The sequence below is a fragment of the Prionailurus viverrinus genome, chromosome A1, assembly GCF_022837055.1.
Source record: "Prionailurus viverrinus isolate Anna chromosome A1, UM_Priviv_1.0, whole genome shotgun sequence".
In the NCBI taxonomy this organism is placed as follows: Eukaryota; Metazoa; Chordata; class Mammalia; order Carnivora; family Felidae; genus Prionailurus; species Prionailurus viverrinus.
Window position 1 is genome coordinate 173,139,263 of NC_062561.1, and position 19,283 is coordinate 173,158,545.

The following is a 19,283-nucleotide window of genomic DNA, read 5'->3' on the forward strand; positions in this document are numbered from 1 at the left end:
GGGTGGCTCAGTCAGTTGAATGTCTGACTCTTATTTTGGCTCAGGTCGTGATCTTGTGGTCCTGAGATTGAACCCCGCATCAAGCTCTGCACTGAGCATGGAGCCTGCTTACGATTCTCTGTCACTCTCCCTCTGCCCCTCTCCCCCGTTCATGCTCTCTCTCTCTCTCTCTCTCCTAAAAACAACAAAATCTGTCTAAGTGTTCAATAATAAACTTTGTCTTAAAGGTGGAGAAAACAAAACTCATCAAAAACTCAGCAGCAGCAGAAAGACTCATTATTGGCTGGAGAGGACAGGAAGATTTTATGTTAAGGCAACAGAACTATGCCTTAAACGATGGAGATACTGCAAAGCAGAGGAAAAAAAGGAAGGGACATTCAAAAAGACAAATTGTGAACAAAAGTACAAAATAGTCTACACGGGATAATGAGGAGGGATTTGAGAAGGGTTATATTGAGACCTAGTAGAACATAAGTTTGGAAGTTTGGTAGACTTAACCGATATAACAGGTCATGAAAACCACATAAAGATAGTATTATATGGTCTTTAAAAGCATGAGCATTAGAAACAGGAGTTTGAAATCTGGCTTAGCAACTTGATTTGTGTTCTTATGAAAATTATTTAGCATTTTGAAGTCCCATCCCTTAACTCTAAAATGGTGAGTGATAGCTACCTTACAGTTTTGAAGATTAAATGAGATATATATGTAGGGCACTTGTACTACATAGTGTATTTTAAGTATGCAATAAATGGTAGACTTTATAAATTTCACATACCAAATACACAGAAAAGCACATATAAAGGATTTAAGTGATAGAACTTTTTACACTTTTTCCTTTTTTAAAATTTCAGTGGGTTATTTCTGAAAATTAGTCATGTTCTTCGCCACAAGGCAAACCTTAAAAAATTCTGAATAGTAGCAGTTTTGAGGGCAACAGTCTCCAGTCTAATAAATAATCAGTTAGTGGCAATAAAAAAATGACTCAAGTCATTTTATACACTTAATAATTGAGAAAGATCTAGTTTCCCCCTAGATCAAAGAGGAAATCTATTGAAGTTATGAATTGTCAAGAAATAAAAAGGAAAACACTTTATACTAAAACCTATGGGACATAGCCAAGCTTACACTGAGAAGAAAATTAATACCCTTAAGTACTTATATTATTAAGATAGAAATTGATAAACGAACATGTAAATAGAGTAAGGAAATAAATGAATTAATATTCAGTTTAAATAACAAGAACAAAATAAATCAGTTGGAATTAATGTAATTAGTTAAGGATAAATACAGAAATGAGTAAAGTAATAAACTTGTAGAAAGGATATATAACACCAAAAGTTTATTTTTTTGGTAAAGATCAATAAAACAGATGAAACACTACCAAGTCTGATTAAGAAAACAAAGGACCAAAAGAGCACAAATAAGAAAAGTGGCAAATTTTTAAATGAGAGAACATATACAACTCTGTGGTAATCCACTTGAAAAGCTAGAAGAAATAATTTACTAGTGAACTATTAATGAATCAAATAATAAAAACTTAAAAGGAAAATGCCTAAAAATTATTTACTGAAATCTTAAGAGCAAGACTATAAAATGGTGAAACACTAAACCATTCCTATTAAAATCAGGGATAAGATCACTATGCAACGTTATTTTGAAGTTTCAAGCTAACAAGATAAGGAATGTGTAAATACTGGGAAAGAAGAGACAAAAATTATCTTTACTTATAATTTATATAATTATACCCAGAAAATACATAAGAAAAGCTATTAGAATTTATGGGATAATTTGAGAAGGTGGGTGCGTAAGGAATATGTATTAAATAAAATCAGTAGTTCTTAACCGGTATTAGCAGTATCTGGCATGGAATGGTGTTTATTCACGGCAAATAAAACAACAACAAAAAAACAAATAAATTTGATAGAAAAGGCATAGGAACGTTTCTTGAAAAAAAACTAGAAAATTTGATTGAAGGACTTGAATTATTCATGACAGAGAGAAGTTAGATTTAGTATCATAGAAATGTAATCTGCCTCAAATTAATAGAAATGTAATGCAATAACACTTCTAAGTATACATGAGAGTTTAGCAAATGATAAGAAATAACATTTCTGTTCAGTGGAAAGGAAATGTTTTATTTAATAAATAGTGCTGATATAATTGGTTCTCCATATGGGAGACAATAAAGTACTATACTCATACCATATATAAAAACAGCAATTCTATATGAATTAAAAACCTTAAAGTAAAAATAGAGTTTCTCATGCCAGCTAGTAAATTAATCACTGGCATTTATCACCTCTTTCTCCTAAGACCCCATTTAAGTGATAGTAAAAAAAAGTTTTTTTTAAGGTATGTACTTATAATGCCATAGAGTGAGAGGGAACCAAATAGAGATTGCAGCAAATTTCTGGAAGATGAAGAAATCATGGAAATTAAAAATGATTGCTAAAAATTAATCGAGGACCTTAAGACTTCTTAGTTCTCTGTTGTTTCCAGCGTAGCAGGTTGTTTCCTGTTATTTAAAAGTGAAATACTAGGGCGCCTGGGTGGCGCAGTCGGTTAAGCGTCCGACTTCAGCCAGGTCACGATCTCGCGGTCCGTGAGTTCGAGCCCCGCGTCGGGCTCTGGGCTGATGGCTCAGAGCCTGGAGCCTGTTTCCGATTCTGTGTCTCCCTCTCTCTCTCTGCCCCTCCCCCGTTCATGCTCTGTCTCTCTCTGTCCCAAAAATAAATAAACGTTGAAAAAAAAAAATGTTTTAAATAAATAAATAAATAAAAGTGAAATACTAATCTTGAGAATTTTTCAGTAGCCTTTGAAACTATCTGGGCTACCTTGGGGTGTTTAAATACCTGAAATTATCTGGGCTACCTTGGGGTGTTTAAATACCAGAATTGGAAATTCATGTTCTGGGCCAGGTGTCAGCAAACTGCCATTGTCTTTGTAAAATAAGTTTTATTGGAACATGGTCATGCCCATTTATTTAGGTATTATCTGTGGCTGCTTTTGTGTTAAAACAAAAAGGTGATTGTGACAGAAATCTTAGGGCTCACAAAGCCTTTTCAGAAAATGTTTGCCAATTCAGGTAATTTTGGTGGCCATCTTGGAGCTTGTCCTTACTGGGAATAGGCTTGGATAGACTCCAGCCAAAGTAAGTAGGCATTTACAGAATGCAAGGAAAGGAAGGATTGAGCAAAGAATATAGCAGATAGGAAACTGAATATCATCACCTATTGGGTCTTAGTAGAGAATAGGAAGAGAAGTAGAATGGAAGATAAGGACCTGCATTGGTTGTTAAATAAAGATAAAAGAATTGGGTGCCAGGGTGACTCAGCCAGTTGAGTGTCCGACTTTTTATTTCCGCTCAGGTCATGACCCCAGGGTTGTGGGATTGAGCCCCATGCTCGGTTCTGCACTGAGCATGGAGCCTACTTAAGATTCTCTCTCTTCCTCTGCTCCTCTTCCCTGCTCATGTGTTCTCTCTGTCTGTCTCTCTAAAATTTAAAAAGAAAATTTTTTAAAGAAGAAGAATTAAAAATAGGTGAGGACTCTGCTTGGAATTAAAACTTTTTTTTTTAGGTGGGAGGGAGGGGAGGGTGGGTGATGGGCATTGAGGAGGGCACCTTTTGGGATGAGCACTGAGTGTTGTATGGAAACCAATTTGACAATAAATTTCATATTTAAAACAAACAAAACTTTTTTAGTATAATGATTTTTGTATCTGACAAACTTCTTAAATTTTCATAATTTAAAATTTTTATCCTTTGTTAATGCCTCTCCAATCATTATTCTTTCAAAAAAATTTACTGTGCTAATTAGTAAGTAGGACTTCAAGGATTGTGTTGAATGAAAGTGGTAATAATAGACATCCTTATCTTATTCTTCATTTTAAAAAGAATGCCCCTAACATTTCACTGTTAAAAATGTTTAGCTTTTGCCAGCTTCCATTATGTTTCCAGTTTATTAAGAGTTTTTTTTCTTGCATAGCTGATGACTTTTATCAAATGATATTTGTCTATAGAGATGATCATATGATTTTTCTTATATAATATTTTAATGTAGTGAATGACACATAAATGATATAATGTTAAAGTCCTTTGATTCATAGGATAACCCAGCCTGATTCTGCTATAGTTTCTTTACTGTATACTAATATATCCTGCTTCCTGATACTTTGTTCAGGATTTTTGTATTAATATTCATGATAATATTAGCCATAATTATTTTTCCACTACCTTTGACTTTTATATCATAATTGTATTGGCCTGATAGAATGCATGTTAACTATTATTTCTATTCCTGGGAAAGTTTTATAAAGTTGGAATGATTTGTTTCTTAAATGTTTGGTAGAAAGTGTATGTAAAACTGTTTGGATCTGGTGTTTTTTTGTGTTGGGAAAAGAAGGGAGAAAATATTTACTGCTCCAATTTTTCAATAGTTATAGAACTATTAAGGTTTTCTATTTCTTCTTAAATCAGCAACGCCCTTCCAAATTTTGTTCATATTCTGTATTTGGTCTCTTCTCTCTGTCTAATCATATTTAGCCTTTTCAAAGAACCAACTTTTTGCTTTAATCTTCAAACTCTACTAAAAGGTATCAAAGAAGGCTTCTCAGCAGACCTCAGACCTTTTTTTTCCTAGAGACAATAACTATATTTTTGTATATCCTTTCGGTGACATTTTTTATGCTTACACAGTCCTTTTAATATAACAGGATGGACCATATGAGATGCAATGACCTGCACTCTTTTGGGGTTTTTTGGGGGGGGGGGGTTGCCTTTTTTTTCTTAACATCAACTTCATTCTTTTTAATGCCAGTGTAGTATTCCACTGCACAGTTGTATCCTATTTATTTAAAAGTAGTTATGCTTTTATACCAAATAAAAACTCCCACTTGCTTGAAGTAACATACCTGATCTTTTACTCCTACTCTACAGACATCATCAGAGAACTCCAAAAGAGGGTGTATTCCATTTAAATATCTTTAATTAAAAAACAAAACTGTTTCCTTAATTTAAGTGCAATATAATGTTCTTAAACATTTAAATCTCTGTTCCTTCTCCGATTCATATTAGTGTGTAATATGAGTAGTAGATGCGATTTTATCTATTTTCTTATGGCTGTCCTTTTGCCCAGTGCCCATATTTAAAGCCCAACTTTTCACATGTATTTGAAATGCTACCTTCATTATGACTAAATTTACATGTATTTACTTATGGATTTGTGTGTGTGTGTGTGTGTGTGTGTGTGTTCCCATGGTTGACCTATTCAAATGATGATATCCTAAGTTTTAAAAACTTTTTTAAAAACTTTTTAAAATAAGGTTATTTATTTTTGAGAGAGAGCACGAGCTGGGGAGAGGCAGAGAGAGAGAGAGAGAGAGAGAGAGAGGGAGACACAGAATCTGAAGCAGGCAGGCTCTGAGCTGTCAGCATGGAGCCTGACACAGGGCTTGAACCCCAACCTGTGAGACCATGACCTGAGCCAAAGTCAGGTGCCCAACCAACTGAGCCACCCAGGCACCCCCAAAAATGACTTTGGACTTAAAAAAGAGTTGGAAAAATAGTATAGTAATTTCCTGTATACCCTTCACTCAACTTCCCAGCTTCCCATAATGTTAACATCTTACATATTCACAGTACAAGTATCAGGACTAAAAAATGAACGTATTGGTACAATGTAGTTAACTATATACTTTTTTTTATTTATAAAGGCTTTGTACAATATTTTAATATGTGGTAGTTCTAGTCCTTCTCTTTTTTCATATTTTCCCTTTTTTGCTTATTTTTCCAAATGTCTAGCTACAGAAAACAAATGAAAACAAACCTTATGTAGCATTTTTACTGGGACTGTATAAGATTTATAAATTAAGTTGGGGGAAATGACATCTTCATGATACTGAATCTTTATGTACATGAACAAGGTGTGTTTATATTTCCTCATATATGTTTTGGACTCTTTGTTTAGTTTATGCCTAAGTATTTTATACTCCTAAAAATTAGAAATAGGGACTTTTCCTTCCATTTCATCTTCTCTCTGATTTCTCTTTGCACATAAAAAGGAAAGATTTCTGTATGTTTTGGACTATGCTAAATACCTCAGTTACCTTATAGTAATATTTAGTTGATTCTTTGGGATATTCTAGGTATATAATTATTTCATCTGCCAATTTTATTCCTTTTAACTTCATTACTCTAGTGCAGTGAGTAACATAGGGGTAAAAATGGGCTTCCCTGACTTTGGAAATAGATCCACTGTTTTCACATTAAATATGGTGCTGGCTTTGGGGCTGATGTCATGTTAAAGAAGAGTCCTTTTACATTCAGTATTCTCAACCAAGAATGAGCATTGTATTTGTAGAACATCTTTTCATCACCTTTGCCAGGATCATATTTTGTTTTCTGTGTAGATCTATTAGTATGTTCAATGATGTCGATTTTCTAATAGTGATTTTTATTATAAATTTTAGATTTTCTTTCTCTTTGCTGTTAGTTTTGATTGATTACATTTTCTAGAAAATTACCTATTTAAGTTTTCAAGTTTATTTGCATACAGTTGAGCAAAGTAGTCTTTTAGGATTCTTTTGCTTTGTTCTCTTTCTGTTAGTATTTTCCTCTTATTACCACCTAAAAGTGCTAGCAAATACATATTTTTTAATCCATCAAAACAAAACAATAAAAACAGTTTCACTGATTTAAAAAAAAAAATGATCCCAGACTTCTTACATTAGTAATAATGATAACTCCAAATTTAATTCTAATTGAATATCTTACCAGCCTGCAACTTTTCTTCCTCCTTGCGTTAATTTCTTCGGATACTTCTAAGTTTGTTTTTCATACTCTCATTAAAGTGAAAGATTCAGAGGTTTTATTAATTTCATGAGCTAAATTTTCAGTTTTTTAATGTTGTTGAGTGACTTGCAATTAAGATCTATTTGGCATGTAATTCTAATGATTGTATAAAAGGTGTTCTAAAGTAAATTTATGATTTCTCAAATTTTGCATCAAGCAGTTTTAACTTAGGGAAGAATGGTTGCAACTATTTAAAAGAATACAAGGGAGTATTACTCCGTGAAACATCTTCTTGTTCCTATCAAATTATGATTGTGATTCTGGAAGGGGGGAAAAGTGTTCAAATGTTTTAATTATCCATATGAAGGGTTGAATTTTTTCCCTTCAGTAAAGAACGCTTCGTCTATGCTCATTTTGCCCAACTGGCTCTTTCTGTGATTGTGTGAGGTCTCCATGTCTTCACATACCTGTGTATACCTGTCTCTTTCCAGTGTTAGTTACCTTTAATATTTTATTATTTTAGTGCAAAGTTGCCTGTTAAAATGTTATTTGAAATAAAGAATTTCAGGGCTTGCATTATTAAATTCTGTCAGTTCCCCACTTCTGCTACATGGTTTTTAATATATTTTCAGACCCACTTGTTAATGGGATGATGTAAAGCAGATTAATGATCATACCCATGAGTTTCTCTTTCATTTTAGAGATGTCTCTGTACTTTTCAAGTGGCTGAATTACTTCGTTACCTTTTGTCCCTTGGTCACAGGACAGAAGCTTAAAACAGATTGACATTGGGTCTACGTATCCCTGTAATATACGTGCTGCAGAAGAAAGCACTAACAGTATCCCTGTATTTGTGCAGATAGTAGTAGATAGCCATTTTACAAATGGTGAAAGGAATTAAAATGCAGGGACAAAGATTAAACCATGACCAAGCCTGAAATTAAGACCTGGGTCTCCAAATACAAATCTAGTTCTCATTGTTTTCAATCGTAAAGATTTTTGTCAGTGATTGGCCACCTCCCACGACTCACTTTCCTCCTCAGATGACAATGGGTTGCACCAAATATATCATTAACTCAAAGAAATGGCTATATCAGAGTCCTTTGTTTTTCCTTGTTAAGGGCCTTCCAGTTGCTGAACTCCAATATTGTCTTGACTAGTTAGTGTTATAACCTGGCTGCCTTGATTTGTGTAGTGGATTTTATTACAGAAGCATCTTCTTATGTCAAGATCTTTAAGTATCGTTTACAGACAAACTTTTGTAATACTTTTTAGTTCTAAAAGAATTAAGGTAGGCAGAATTTTATTTATTCTAAATTGTGTTTGGGATTAAACTAAAAAGAGAATCTGGGTCTTCTGAATTTGGTTAGTCTTAATCTAACTCTTAGCAGTCTCTAATTCTTCATACTAAGGATCTCTTACTACCTAGCTATCTTCCATATCTTTCTTTTCTTCCTTCTTCTTTCAAAGTGATGTAATTAATTGCCAGTCTACCTCACTTCTCTTTGACAATTTCTACTTCCAAAATCATCAGTTTTCTTTAAATGTCTTTTGGCCTCATTCTGAGCACAGTGGGTCCAAAGACCGCATATGCTATAGCATGGCCTATTATATTCATCTTTTTTAATAAATGTAATAGAACTTTGTATTAGTAATTCTTATTTTTCATCTTCCTATCAAAAAGATTTGAATTCTCAATCTAGGGCTGTCCTTTGTATTCATTCTGTTAAGTGGCTACCTTTTTAATGAGGCCTTCTTGAAAGTTCAGAACTAACTACTTCCCCAAGGATGATACTTAAGACTGTCCTTCTATCAAAGTGACAAAATGTAATACCTAATCTCATTAATTCACTCTGACTTTAAAGTTATGTAGCTATTGGACAAAATCCATAAATAACGTTACCAATATAAATTTCTTATCAATGCTTATACTTCATTACATAAGTTTTGCCTGTAAGACCAGTTAAAGTATCTTTGAAAACTTGAAGAAAGTCCTAACCTGACAGAAATCTCATCCACCTGTGAAAAGGCAAATGTAATCAAACACTACTGAGGTTCTCTTCTATTTTATTCCTCCTTGTCTTCAGCTAAGACTCCAGTGTTTCATCCTCTTAGAAAGATGCTGCTTGAACAATATTGGTTTGAAACCATTACTGCTAATTAACACAGTTCTTATTAAATGTCTCCAGAGTTTTGTTTCTTAATCCCTTTCTTTATAAACAAGCAGCCACGATTTTTTTAGTAGTGAATTTCAAAATCCTTTTTAACCTTATAGGTCCAAGGGTAGCCAAGGATGGCTGCAGCTTCATATGATCAGTTGTTAAAGCAAGTTGAGGCACTGAAGATGGAGAACTCAAATCTTCGACAAGAGCTAGAAGATAATTCCAATCATCTTACAAAACTGGAAACTGAGGCATCTAATATGAAGGTATCAAGACTGTGACTTTTAATTGTAGTTTATCCATTTTTATTCAGTATTCCCTCCTGTAAACTTGGGGTTAGATACTTTGCTTACTTAAACGTGTATTTTAAGTTCAGCAGTAATATGTAAACTCCTTCCTGCAAAAGTTAACATGTATGTTTTGACCAAAATGTATTAAATTAATCCAGCGAATCATGTAGAGAAAATAATCGTAAAACCCCAATTACTAGTTAGTTCTTAGTTGTTTTTAAGCTTAAAAATAAGAGACCAGCTTTAGCATCACTATACTGAGGCTGGGTGTTCTGTGTAATTCATAGAAACTAGTCTCACAACTTTAGAGTGTACCTTAATTATTAAAGATAGTCTTCCTCCCCAGCTGTCCAGATCTTGTCTCCACTTAAGTGCTATAGTGATAAATGATCAAGAAAAATGGAATTCCCTAATGGGAAGAGTCCAGAACTGAGAGTCAATACCTGGTCCTATTCCTTTTTTTTTTTTTGCCACAAGTCAAGTTGTATCACCTTTAGAAACGCTTCTGGACTTAAGGTGCCTTATTTGGAAAGTACAGGCATCACACTAGCCTAGATGCTTTCCATGACTCTTTCAAGTCCTGAAATTGGTTTGCCAAATAGCATTGAAAAGTTGTGATAACCTCCAAGAAAAGTTATAAAATACTCAGTTTGTAGTGGGGAAGTTATGTTCTAATTTCAGAATAATTGAGGTTAAAATTTTAGCTATTTTAATTTCCAGTTACTTAGGCAGATTATCTTCTCACTGAACTTAATAACTTTATAAATTTGGAGATCATCAACAAAACTGTTAACCTCTTTCTCTTTTAAAAACTCTTCCTGCTTTGTGTTGTTTCTGCCTCTTGGCTATTTTAGCATCCGGGTGCCTGACCCTGTTCTTCCTATCTGTCCACTACTCTTATTCATTTCCTATTTTCTTCTAATTCTTTTTCTATGCATTTTGAGGTCTCCCTTATTCTTGAAGCTTCTGTACATCGCTGAACTAGTTTGCTCCTCTCTTACCCTTTATAGTCAAATCATAACAGTTCAACCTTTTACTCATATGTATTATTCTGTCTATCCATAAATCTTTTTTATTCTAATTACCTATTTCTGTGGCTAAAACTGTCTTCAGCAATGATAGATCTGTAAGATACCTACTTCCAGTCCTTTTGGACATAAGGTAAACTTTAAATAAACATGTTTCCTCACCACGAACTGTGACCTTAAAAACAGCCAAATCAGTTATCTAATGGGTTAAAAAAGAATAGTTTGCTATTTTAACACTGATCAACACAATATATCTAAAATTATTGTACATGGCATGTGGTTTTAAAAGTTTGAAGATACAGAATTAAAGTTCCCTACAGGACTACTCTTTCATCTACTTTGGGAAGTATATTTTGCAAAGAACTCCTCTTGGCAGGTCTATCTAGACCTTTATAGTACATAATTTTGACATCCCTTTTAACTTTTTGCTTAAGTATTTGAGCAAATTCAGAATTAATTTTTGGGAGACATTTTAACCTACCCTTACACCCATCTCCATGCTGAAGTGGAATGTCTCAGAGTAACAATACAAGTCAGACCCTTAAATTTCTACAGTGGAATTTCAGGTTGACCACTTATCCATGCAGTACAATATTATACATCATGAATAATGAACACTTAACGTATGTCTGAATTCAACCATGAATTGATTATTACTCAGCAAGTGCTTCTGCAGACATCTTTGCAAAGACGTCCACATATTTCTTTAGGATTGGGCATATGGTATCAAAGCAGTTACAACCCTATAATGAAATTATTTATGTAACTCTCCTTAAAACGCTTTAAGTTCAAAAGCATGAACTATGACCATTTGTTTTGTCTTGGAGTATTGATTTGTGAAAAGACTCTGGGAAACACTGGCACTTCCTACATTGGATTAAAGTTAATCCAAAACAGTAGTTATTTATCTCAAAATCACTTATTAATTATTCTTTGGAATAGATTATATATATAATCTTGAATCATGTTTCCTGTTCATTAACCTGGTTACCCCAAAGAAAGGCAAGGTGGGTCTTCAACTAGATAATTTAAGTATTTCTGAAATTTACACGGTAGTACCATCTAGTGGCAAAAAAGAATACTATTTGCTGTTGATTACAAGGCATTGATACATATAAGCTACAAAAATATTTGTGTATGTGTGTGTGACAGGGAAATATGTGTACAATAGTTAGAGAAATGTGAACCCTGACTATATATTTGAAAACATTAAAGAAAAGCTTATTTTTTAGGTGTAATGATGGCATTATGGTTTAGAAAGAATCCCTGTTTAAATATATGTACTGAATTATTTATAGAAGAAATAATATGATGCCTGAGATTTGTTTTCCAAATCAGTTTGAGTCAGGGAGGGGAATAGAGGAAGTAGGTATGGATATAGATGAAACAAGATCATAAGTTTATAATTATCAAGGCAGAATGTGAGGATACATGGGAGTTTGCTATAATGTTCTCCATACTTGTGTAGATATTTGACATTTTCTGTAAAAAAATAAAATAAAATGGCAAAATAAAATAGATATTTCATGGGATTTAGATGACCTGGAAACAGATAAATACAGAAATTGTAGCTAAATTTAAAAGAAATTATGTACTGTATTTTTTATTCCAGGGTTAGAACTCAGTCAACTTGATTTACTTTAAAATGCTGAGCATAGGGGTAGCTGGGTGGCTCAGTCCGTTGAGCATCTGACTCTTGATTTTGGCTCAGGTCATGATCCCAGGGTTGTGGGATCGAGCCCTGCATCTGGCTCCACACAGCATGGAGCCTGCTGTCTCTTCCCTGCTCAGTTTATGTCTCTCACTCTAAAAAAAAAAATAATAGTAATTTAAAAAATAAAATGCTGAGCATAGCAGCAAGATAAACATGGCCATGTAGAGATGTGAAGCCTTTAAACTGAGAGATATCATGGTATAGAAAAATTATCTGTAGGTAAATTATTAATGAACCATTTATATCTTTGTTGTATTTTGTCAGAATGAAATTTTATAAATTGTTGTAGAACTTCAAAATCACATACATGTAGAGTATCTTATTTTCAGAGTATAAGAAAGAATTAGAAATAAAAACTCAGATTGACACATTTCATAACTTAATTGGAAGATTTAATTATTAAATATATTTGGTTAATGAAAAGAATATATAACTGAGATAGTGACAGAAACAGAAGTGGGTCAAGTAACAACCTCCCTGAAATGGCATAGTTGCTCATTGATAAATATTTTCTTTTCACTTATATCACCATAGAACATTTCACCTCTAATAAATAATCCTTTAATGTTTCCAAAATCTTAAAATGTTTTTAAAAATAATGTGTGGTTATATAATATAAATAATTTTTAAAACCAAATTTCCAAGACTTATAAATGCAAATGAGTATTCTCTCCTTCAAAATACATATTAATTGTAAAAACTGCCATTTCTCAAAACATTTTCTGAAATATTTAGAATTGCTCTGCAGTTGTGTTACATTTTTGTTTTGTTTTGTTTTGTTTTGTTTTTTAAGTCTTTGAAATTGAGAACTACTTCCGTAAGGTTGTATGCAGTACTCAGCTCCAGGCGGTCATTCCTACTCCAACAACTAAGAAACACTGGATAAAATACAAAAATCATACTTTAAAAGACCTTGGAGAACTGTGGAGTCATCAAGGGGTATATTAACTAAAATTCATAAGAGGAAAGATCTCTTTCTAGAGCAGAGATCACTGGTGATTTTCTTCCCCATGGATATTTACTGATTCTGAATACAGACTGCTGTTAATTACTGGCACAAGCAGGACTCCATTGGAGGAAAGAAACTGTCACAACTCTTGACAAACGTGGGCAGATGTGAAGTATTGACATATAGAGGAGCTCCAAATGCATGGCTAGTTTTCCCCAATGGCATTGGCTGAGTCTTGTGAAGGATGCTGGGGATGGACTAGGAAAGCTGAATATTGGGAGGCAAAGTCCTGCTGTGAGGAGGACACATTATTTTCACACAGGAGGTCTCCTTCACAAGACATTTGCCAGATTTTTACTTTGTGGAGCAGACTAAAGACCTAAGCTCACTGCGTCCAAGGGACAGAACTTTTAGGGCTAAGGAGTCAGGTACCACCTGAGAATAAGGCTGAGCTAGAAAAGCAAAGTGAATATTCTTTAATCTTGAAATGCTTGAGAGACACAGACTTAAGGTAGGTAGGCCCTGTATCAAATATGGCTAGTTTTTCTTTTAAGATAAATGTCAGATTTGGGAGCTCTATAGGGAAGGAGGCTAAGGGCTAAGGAGACAGAAACCTATCTTATTTTCAGTCTAAATTTAGGGGAGAGACACATTTACAGAACTTGGTAAATCAAATTGATGTAAATTTTGCTTGAACTGCACCTGCGGCCCATTTTTAGTTCCTGATTGGAGATCAGACTCCAGTAGTGGAAAACGCAAATGCTAAGAGAAAATATGTCTTAAGTCTCTCTTGTTCTTGTATACGTAACGATTGGCATACAGTTAAAAGTTACAAGAAATGCAGGAAACGAAAATGATAAATGAAGAGAACAGATAGTTAATAGAAGCAAATCCAAAGGTGATCCAGATGTTGGAATTAGGAAAGACTTTAATGTAATTATTGTAAATGTCTTGAGAAAAAGAAAAGATGGGTAAAGTGGATGAAAAGTCAGAAAATTTAGACAAAGAATTGTAATCTATAATTAAAAAGTTATTCTAGAACTGAGAAATAGTTTTACTAATAACTTACTGGATTGGGCATGTAAACACAGAATTAATGAACTAGTGAGAAGACAGAATTAGTGAACATGTAAAAAGGTCAATAGGAAATACCCAAATTAAAGCACAGAAAAATAAAAAAATGTGAATAAAAAACTATATGTAAGAGTTATGAAGGACACAGATAGATACAGGCAAATATAATTGAAGAGGAGCCAGAAGGGGCAGGGGAAGAGAATGGAGTGAAAGTAGTATTTAAAGAGATAGTTGCTGAGAATTAGTGTAAAGTTGCAAAGTTACAAAGACATGCGATAATTGATTAGACTAGTAGACTAGCAGAAATAGAGTTGAGAAAAATAGCCATACATATTTGGTCACTTGATTTATGACCAAGGCACCCCTGCACTTCATTGGGGCAAGGGTGGTCTTTTCAACAAGTGGTTCAGGGGCAATTAAATATTTGTATAAAGAAAAAAGTAAAGAGTTCAGAGTCTTACCTCTTATCATATGCAAAAATTAATTCAAGTTGGATTATAGACCTTTGTCTTTGTGAAAGACAAAATAGTGGCTTCCAGAAGGAAACATAGGGAACAGCTTCATGTTTTTAAAGTAGACAAAGATTTTGGGGCGCCTGGGTGGCTCAGTCGGTTAAGCATCTACCTTTGGCTCCGGTCATGATCTCACGGTTCCTGAGTTTGATCCCCGCATCGGGCTCTGTGATGACAGCTTGGAGCCTGGAGCCTGCTTCGAATTCTGTGTCTTCTTCCATCTCTGCCCCTCCCCCACTTGTGCTCTGTCTCTCTCTGTGTCTCAAAAATAAATGTAAAAAAAAATTTTTTTTTTAAATAATAAAGTAGGCAAAGATTTCTTAAATAGAATGACAAAGCACTAACCATAAAAGAAAAACATAATCCCTTAAAACCAAGAACTTCTGTTAATGTTTTTAGAAGAAAATATAGGACAGTATCTTTGACGTTGGGTAGGCAAGATTTGTCAGGACACATAAAGGACTAAACAAAAAAAAAAGGTATAAAATAGACTCCATCAAATTAAAAACTAAAATTAAAATCTTTTCAAAAAACTTCATTAAAATGAAAAGGCAAGCCATGGATTACAAGAAAATATTTACAATACATAGATCTAATGAAGAACTCAGTATGGATAGATAAAGAATTTTTGCAAACCAGTAACCAAAAAAAAAAAAAAAAATCCAATTTAAAGAATATGGCCAAAAGTTTGAAAAGACAATTCAAAAAGAGAGATAAATGGCCAGTAAGCACATGAAAGGGGGTTCAACATCCCTTATCATCAGGGAAATGCAGATATCATTTCACTCCACTCAAATCACTAAAATTAAAAAGACTGGTCATGCATACAGTGGAACATTAGGATGCTCATACATTGGTGGTAGGAGTATAAAATAGTACAGCCAGGTTGGAAAACAGACAGTTCTTTTAAAGTTAAATCCTATGACTTAGCATTTTAACTCCCAGATATGTACTCGAGAAGTGACTGCATGTGTTCACTAAAAGATACATGCAAGAATGTGCATAGTAGCATTCTTCATAATAGCCTCCAAACAAGTAACAACCCAAATGCCCACTAGGAGGATAAAGGATAAATCCACTTGGGTTTATTCATACAATGGACTACTGTACAGCATTGAAAAACTGTGAATTGATACATGTAATAGCATGGATGAATCTCATAAATGTTTGGTGAGCAAAAAACATGAGACACAAAAGATTATATGTTGTATGAGTCCATTTATATGAAGTGCAGAAACATGCTAAACTAATTGAAAGTCTCAAAACTTTTTTAAACCTTAAATTTCAACAATTTTATTTACCTCTATGGTTACAGTTTTTATCAATAGATTTTTTTTTAATGTTTCTTTATTTTTGAGAGAGAGTGAGCAAGTAAGGGAAGGGCAGAGAGAGAGAGAGGGAGACAGAAGCTTGGAAGCAGGCTCTGTGCTGTCAGTACAGAGCCTGATGTGGACTTGAACTCACGAACTATGAGATCATGACCTGAGCTGGTCAGGCGCTTAACCAACTAAGCCACCCAGGTGCCCCTCAATAGATTTCTAACCATATGTACAGAAACTTTTTGAAAAAGCTCTTGTTACAAATTGTGCATATTCAATATTTTTAAAAATTAAGCAATAGAGACCAGTAAAAAGATATCAAAATCACCCATTAAAAATTCTTTTTTAAATCAGATAACCTTTGACAGTGTATAGATTTTCCTCTCTGCACATTATATGCAGGCATGCATTTGATGGGATTATATTTTGCAGCATGCTTCTTAAAAATTGTATGTACTGGGGCACCTGAGTGGCTCAGTTGGTTAAGTGTCCGACTTCGGCTCAGGTCATGATCTTGCGGTTTTTGGGTTCAAGCCCCATGTCGAGTTCTTTGCTGACAGCTCAGAGCTTAGAGCCTGCTTTGGATTCGGTTTCTCCCTCTCTCTGCCCCTTCCCCGCTCACACTCTGTCTCTCTCAAAAATGAATTTTTTAAAAATTGTTTTTAATTTTGTGTATCATCGTAGTCTTTTCATATCAATAGTTTTAATATTGCTGTAGTTGCATAGTATTCCATTATATGGCTAATTGCCATAAGTTTAATTAATTTTTATTGTTGGATATCCAAGTTTACATGGCCTTGTAGTTTGATTTTGATTTTAAGTTTTTTGCTTATTTAATTTTGAAAAGTTAGCCATATGTCCTATGATATGCCAAGGATTTCTTTTAGTTGTTGTTTTTGGACTTTTTCATCTTTATACCTTTTCTAAAAACAGTATTTTTTTTTAATTTTTTTTTCAACATTTATTTATTTTTTTGGGAGAGAGAGAGACAGAGCATGAACAGGGGAGGGGCAGAGAGAGAGGGAGACACAGAATCGGAAACAGGCTCCAGGCTCTGAGCCATCAGCCCAAAGCCTGACGCGGGGCTCGAACTCCCGGACCGCGAGATCGTGACCTGGCTGAAGTCGGACGCTTAACCGACTGCACCACCCAGGCGCCCCAAACAGTATTTTTTTAATACTTATTGTTTAAAAATTACAAAACAAAAAAATAAAAAAATGAAAAAATTGCTTGTAATTCCAGCTTCTTAGAATACCACTGTTAACATCTTGATAATTGTTTTCAGCATCAGCATCACCTGGGAAGTTGTTGAAAATGAGGATTTACAGCCTGTATCCCAGGCTTACTGAATGAGCAGTCTGTGGTGCAATAGGCTTATCAGGTGATTCTGATCCATACTGAAATTTCAGACCCACACCTGTAGACTGTGGAGAAGAATCTTGTATGGAGGCCTGATCAGAACTATGCTTTAAAAGGCTTAGTCTGATAGTTCTATGCATGGTAGGACTACATAGGAGATTATTTAATAGCTTTGGGGCGGTTAATAACCAGGATAATGACAGTAAGAATAGAAAAGAGATGGTTCTAAGAGATACTAGAGGTTGAAGACAGAATTTGATAACCGATTGGTGATATGAAGGAGATGATGCTAAGGACTAAGCCTAAAAGGAAGAAAAGGCCGTTTACATTTAATTAAGAGGATACAAGGTAGAGAACAGGTTGTAGTAGCACAAAATGATCATCCAGATATAAGGTGTCTATCAGTCAAATTGGGAAAGTGAATCTGAAGTTTGCAATTGATTAGAGACATATGATTTGAAGTTACCTGCAGAAGGATAGTTGTTGAATTGTGAGGCTGGGGAGTATAAGAAATACTCATTAAAGGGCCATTTGAAGCACTACAAGTAGTAGCCCTGGATGGAAGGAGAATCGGGATCCTGAGAAACACAGATAGCCTAGAATGATAGTTCTCAAACCTTATGGAAGGGATGGTGTCCTGAAGTTTATAGCAGACATTTTAGAGTATTCATTCAAGTATCACATCACTATACACATTTGTTCCTGTCCCACAGATGTGATACATTTTGGCCTTAATAATTTGAACGTGAGTATCTATCACCTCCATGTTCCTTTCAACCACCAATGTGGTTATTTGAAGGTCAGATTGTAAGTCCCCAGGCTATTTCTTGTTAACATAGGGACTCTTTTTTTAATGTTGATAATGTCACTGTCAAGGTAAACCAGTAAAGTGTTTTTGCTGCATTCACTTTTTGACAGATTTCCTTTCCAATCTGTTTATGGATCATTTTCATTTTGGGGAATACTGCCCATAGTTACAAGGTCATACATGTTCAAGAACATTGTCCTGTGTTTGGAAACCTAATTGATCAACAAGACTTTGCTGGGAACTTGAATGGAATGCCCCGGAATATGAAAAATACAATATAAATTATAATTAAGGAACATGCAGAAAAAATTGGTAGAAAATGACAATTTCCAGCATTCTTTGAGGAAAATTCATCAAGAGAAGAACTTAGAGGGGAAAGAAATTGCTTCAAAAGTCAGGAGGCAGTAAGCAAGAATATAGTCATTTCATTATTGGGTGAATGTAAATTAGTATGCTAGAATATATTTAAATATGGTATATAGAAACTTGAATATTTGTTAGGGTGTTAAATAAGACAGCATATTATAATTGTTAATTTGGTGTTTTTCATGGTCATGTTGCAGGCTTCAGAGACATGGATTCTAAACATATTTTTTTTTTGCTTTTGCAGCTTTTGCTTTTGCAGCTTGGGCAGGACTTTTGAGTCTTGCTTGACCCATCTGAAAAATGAAAATAATTCACCTTGTATTGTTTTAAAAGTTAGAGATAATGTATCTTAACTGTTCCATATAGTATCTTGCATAGAGACTCCCCATAATCTCTGTTATTACTCCAAATATCACTGTTGTTATTGAGATATAATTTATTCATAATTAATAATAGGTAATATATGTAGAGTGCTTTACAGCTTAAGATACATTTTCACATTGGTCTGAAATAACTTTTTTCCCTAGCCTACCTAAACGCCAGGAAACTTAGAAGCATATCTTCAAGAAATTATTTAGAATTTTGTCATGTTAATATATTGTGTTCTTTTTTACAGGAAGTACTTAAACAGCTACAAGGAAGTATTGAAGATGAAGCTATGGCTTCTTCTGGACAGATTGATTTATTAGAGCGTCTCAAAGGTAGATTTTTTTAAGTATTTTAAAGTAATTTTTAAGCTCCAGTTGTCAACTTTAGGTGTATATATCCAAATACAGCTTCCCTTGAGCGTTGGTTTCAGTTTTCTTGGTATAACAGCCTTATCTATTAGGGTTAGTTGTTAAAATATAAATACATAAAATGTCTCTTTGTCATTCCTTCAGTTAGACATTTAACTGGCTTTGAATAAATT

The 19,283-nt window shown here is 34.1% G+C and overlaps 1 protein-coding gene across 11 annotated transcripts in view; it reads left to right on the top strand.

The window, feature by feature from the left end:
• APC (APC regulator of WNT signaling pathway) overlaps positions 1-19,283 on the top strand; it is a 175,165-nt gene that overhangs the window by 90,136 nt on the left and 65,746 nt on the right. For 6 of the 11 annotated variants that reach the window (XM_047823921.1, XM_047823849.1, XM_047823988.1 and 3 more), the window contains exons 2-3: positions 9,068-9,220; positions 18,990-19,074. In XM_047823921.1, the coding sequence (XP_047679877.1) occupies positions 9,086-9,220; positions 18,990-19,074 (220 nt within the window). In that variant the 5' untranslated portion in view covers positions 9,068-9,085. The remainder of the gene's footprint in view (positions 1-9,067; positions 9,221-18,989; positions 19,075-19,283) is intronic. The other 5 variants (XM_047823707.1, XM_047824052.1, XM_047824289.1 and 2 more) reach the window with 1 other exon arrangement.